Source organism: Bidens hawaiensis, unplaced genomic scaffold (genome assembly GCF_021521415.1).
Source record: "Bidens hawaiensis isolate Kalapana, Puna unplaced genomic scaffold, B.hawaiensis_p1.1 tig00000702_1, whole genome shotgun sequence".
Lineage (NCBI taxonomy): Eukaryota > Viridiplantae > Streptophyta > Magnoliopsida > Asterales > Asteraceae > Bidens > Bidens hawaiensis.
In genome coordinates this window covers 1,719,708-1,724,175 of record NW_027491042.1, presented here as the reverse complement: position 1 = coordinate 1,724,175, position 4,468 = coordinate 1,719,708, and the positions used below count along the sequence as shown (strand labels likewise).

Below are 4,468 nucleotides of genomic sequence, written 5' to 3'. Positions count from 1 at the left end.
CTACCAACTATTGACTTAGTTCCATATACTATACACAATTGACATAGATATGAGCATATTGTGCAAGGTTTGGGGAGGAGCGGACTGTTTCATGATCTAAAGAACGCAGCTTTACCCTACACTTTGTGGCAGAAGTTGTTGCTGTGCACATCAACGTTCATTATCAGGCTGTATAAATTAAGTGTCAAAAACAGATCCAGTCATGTGCAAGGTTCGGGGAGGAGCGGACCGTTTCATGATCTAAAGTAAGCAGCTTTACCCTACACTTTGTGGCAGAAGTTGTTGCTGCGCACATCAACGTTCATTATCAGGCTGTATAAATTAAGTGTCAAAAACAGATCCAGTCATATAAAATAATCTCATAATACCCAAATCATGTTCCAAAACACACAAAGTAGCGTGTCCATTATTCAAACTCGCAACAAAAATGCATTACGCGTTACTTCTCGTAAGAAATAAATCCAGTTTATCGATACCAAAATCGACTTTAGTTTTACCAGTATAACAATACGCCCCAACAAACAGGCAAAAATCAACAAAACCAATATATCATAAGTATCACTTACACTTACTTAACGGTCACGATCTTGATAATAGACGCAGTCCCAACACGATGCAAAGCCACAACGGCATCACCAATCTTGCACAGCCCTTTCTCTTTAGCATGCTGCAAAGCAAACTCAATCGACTCTTCAGTAGACTCATCATGAGAGGCTCGAGCAGACCCCGCAATCAAAACGGGAACCAAACCCCTAAAGATCAAACTATGTCTAGCCGGTGACTCATCACTGCACGACCAGTCAAACGAGTCGGTCTTGATTTCAGGGACCACCACAGAGAGTATAGGCATCCCGGGCCTGTACTTAGCCACTAGTTTAGCTGTGCTCCCACCTCTGGTTAGAACCAGGATCAAGCTCGCTTTAGATGAGATCGCAGTTCGCACTGCAGATGAAGCAAGACTTTCAAGTGGGCTCATGGGGACAGGTGCATTTGCAGTGATTCTTTTGAACACATCTTTATAGTCAATTGTGTTTTCGGCTTCCATGCAGATCTTAGCCATGGTTCGGACTGCGAGTTCAGGGTATGCCCCGGCTGCAGTTTCTCCACTGAGCATGACACAGTCAGTGCCGTCGAGGACTGCGTTGGCTACGTCGGTGGCTTCAGCTCGGGTTGGTCTTGGAGACTTGATCATTGACTCGAGCATTTGGGTGGCGGTCACAACCGGTTTTCCTTGTAGGTTGCATTTGTATATCATTACTTTTTGAGCTAGGAATATTTTCTCAATTGGGATTTCCATACCGAGGTCGCCACGTGCCACCATAAACGCGTCTGAGTTAGCCAGGATTTCATCAAAGTTGGCAACACCTTCTTGGTTCTCAACCTGATAAAAATAAAAAGGTTATTATAACATGAAAATATGTATTATTTCTAATCACTTTTAACACTATTTAGTTTCAAACACAACAAAGTGACAAACTGATGGTATGTCAGTTTGACCTTCCAGTTCAGTTATGAAACATTGATTTAACCCCTTACCCAATAACAAACAACCCGGTTAAGAGAGAGAGAAAAAAACTGCACCTTAGACATAAGCAGGATGTTTTTGGCATGTTCTCCCAACAACTTACGAACCTCCACAAGATCTGAACCTTTTCTAACAAACGACAAAGCAATCATATCAATCTTATTAGGAACACCCCACTTCATAATATCCTCTTTATCTTTCTCAGTCAATGTCGGCAAATCCACAATCACACCCGGAAGATTAACGTTCTTCCGTTCACCAAGAACCGCAGTGTTCTCACAACGGCACCTAACCAGCCCATTTTCAGTGTCACAAGACAGAACCGTAAAAGAAATGGTCCCGTCTGCACACAGAATCACACTGTTTGGTTTAACATCATAAGCCAACTTCTTGTAGCTCATGCAGATCATCTGGTCATCACCTTTAATGGTGTAATCGGTTGAGATTGCGATTTCTTGACCCTGCTTTAGTTGAACAGGTTTGCCATCTTTTAGAAACCCGGTTCGAATCTCTGGACCCTGAAGTAAAACAAACAAAATTCATAGTTTGTTTAAACCATCAATTTATTGAAATTATCATGTAAGCTGCAGACTGACGATGATCTGGATAATGAGGTTTCTTGTTAAATAAGGATCTTATGACTATATAAAAGTTACAAAACTTTATTTCTATTCAAATAGGCTTGCAAAAGAACCAAACAAAGCAAATGGAGCTTGTTGTGTTCGTCTGTTTAACTTTAACCAATTGCACGACCGAACACAATCAATTAAACGAACGAGGTTTTGCATACGTGTTCTTTAAAGAAATGAACATGTTTGTGGTCATTTAAGCCCATTCGTTAAACAATATTCGTTAACGTAAATTGTTTACGATTGTAAACAAACGAACTTAAATGAATAAATGTAAACAGTCCGTTCACGAACAGAAATGTACGAACGAGACACATTTCATGTTCATTCGTTTAACAAATTAAACAAATTTTCTTTATCATGCCCATTCGGTTATTAAACGAAAGAACTTTTCGAATACCCGCAGATTGGTCATTTACTGTCCAACGATCCGAGTGAACAATATCCATAATTAAAAACTATATATAAGTGTATACAGCAAATTTATTAAAACTACCTGTACGAATTTGCAATATTAACAAAACTTACAAGTTACAACATAACAAAAACAAACCATGAAGCGTATTAAATGAACCACTAAAATTTTAATTAATAAAATATTTTTTAAACAAGTATACATACAAACAAATGAACATGCTATATAACACCAATGAGCAACCAGCACTTGTCAATTATTCTCTACAGAAACCAGGAACATCAAGAAAACAAACCTTTAAGCGATGTAAAAAAAAAAAAAATCAAGAAAACAAACAAATGGACAAAAAACAATTAGCCCCACCATAAAGTAATACAAACCTTTAAGCGATGTATACTTGTATGAATAATGAATATAACATATTCAATTCAACACGTTTGTTTTATTTTTATCTCACAAAACCATTTTATAAAAAATTTTATAAAATATTTTACAAAAAATAAAAATTAACACCAACGATCTTAGATCAAAATAGACCTAGATCTAGAAAACTGAAATAAATTTATTTTCTAGAACAACAAATTTCATTCAAACAACTGACGAGACCTAATAAAAAAAAAGTGTTGAGAAGGTCAATCAAGCGGTCAAAATCAATCAAAACCACTAAAACACCTAAAAACCAGTGAAACTAGATTCGATTTTGTAAGCATAAAATTAGGTCAAACTTCAAAGTCAGGCAAAATCCACAATAAATAACGAACCGTGCCGTTGACGTAAATCACAAGCAATCAAAACTAATTCAACTAACAATTAGATCTAACTTTACAAACATATAATTAGGTCAAATTATACCTTCGTGTCGAGCATAACAGCACAGAGTATACCGGTATTATCCATAGCAGTACGGAGGTTATCAAGCGTCTCCTGATGATACTCAAAAGATCCGTGCGAGAAGTTGAACCTCGCAACGTTCATGCCTGCCTTCAAGAGCTTCTCCACCATCGGAACTGAGCGAGAAGCAGGTCCTAAAGTGCACACGATCTTCGTCTTCGGCCGCTTCGTGCCGATCAGTTGCTGGCTTTGATCAGTATTCATTTGTTACAATTGATTCGTTGATTATGAATTGAACAAGTTGAATAATAATAATATTAATAGAATTGAAGGCGGCGGCGGTGAGAGAAGAATATATGCGGAAAATTAATTCGATTGGTTAACTTTTTTGTTTGTTGAGAATAATTTGGAAGAGTGGTTTATGTGCTGTTTATTTATATGTGTGATGATATTGATATAAAATTATAAATATATGTTTGCCCTAATATTGTTTTCTTTTTCTCCAAGCTGTCTTTTCGACCTTCCAGAAGACGAATTTTATATATGGAAATATTATTCTTGGTTTTTGACCAATGGTTGATTTTGATTTTTGAGGGGTTTGACAAGTTTCAAGTTTTGAGATTTGGTCTATGTAGAAAGTTTAGATTTTGTAAAACTACGGCTATATTTGTGCATTTGTCTATATTGTATTAGTGGTTGATGAAATGAATATTTTGTTATAAATATAGCATTTAATCTAAAGTTGGTTATGATGTTAGGTGTGATTTATTAGTCATTAAGAGCTTGCTTGTAGTACATAGCGCCTTAGATCCGTGTATAAGGCTATGAGATTGAACGGGTTATGTGAGTTGGGTTAAGGAGAGAGTGAGGAAAGAAGTAGGGCTATAAACAAGTTAAACTGAATCGAGTCAGTTTTTACTCAAGCTTAAAGTTAAACAATTAAGTTCAGCTGAGCTGTTTTTTTTTATAATCTAATATGTAAAGTTCGACTGTAAAAACTAGAATCAACTTTTTTATTTATAAAAACCTTAAAATTTGTGTTTTTTCACATAACTAATATACGAATAG

The 4,468-nt window shown here is 36.4% G+C and overlaps 1 protein-coding gene across 1 annotated transcript; it reads right to left on the bottom strand.

Moving 5' to 3' along the window:
- Positions 1 to 349: 349 nt before the first annotated feature.
- LOC143532935 (pyruvate kinase, cytosolic isozyme-like) lies at positions 350 to 3,690 on the bottom strand. Its single transcript, XM_077027836.1, has 3 exons — positions 3,422 to 3,690; positions 1,582 to 2,043; positions 350 to 1,381 (listed from the first exon to the last, which is right to left on the bottom strand). Exons 1-3 carry the CDS (start codon positions 3,662 to 3,664, stop codon positions 569 to 571), a joined length of 1,518 nt encoding a protein of 505 aa, XP_076883951.1. The 5' UTR covers positions 3,665 to 3,690; the 3' UTR covers positions 350 to 568.
- Between the last annotated feature and the right edge of the window lie 778 nt (positions 3,691 to 4,468).

Bases quoted from the DNA above. Each gene is read 5' to 3' on its own strand.
- LOC143532935 (XM_077027836.1), bottom strand. From the start codon at position 3,664: ATGAATACTGATCAAAGCCAGCAACTGATCGGCACGAAGCGGCCGAAG. The intron at 2,044-3,421 runs GTATAATTTGAC...GTTTTACTTCAG, and splicing joins CTGTTATGCTCGACACGAAG to GGTCCAGAGATTCGAACCGG. The intron at 1,382-1,581 runs GTGCAGTTTTTT...TATTTTTATCAG, and splicing joins ACATCCTGCTTATGTCTAAG to GTTGAGAACCAAGAAGGTGT.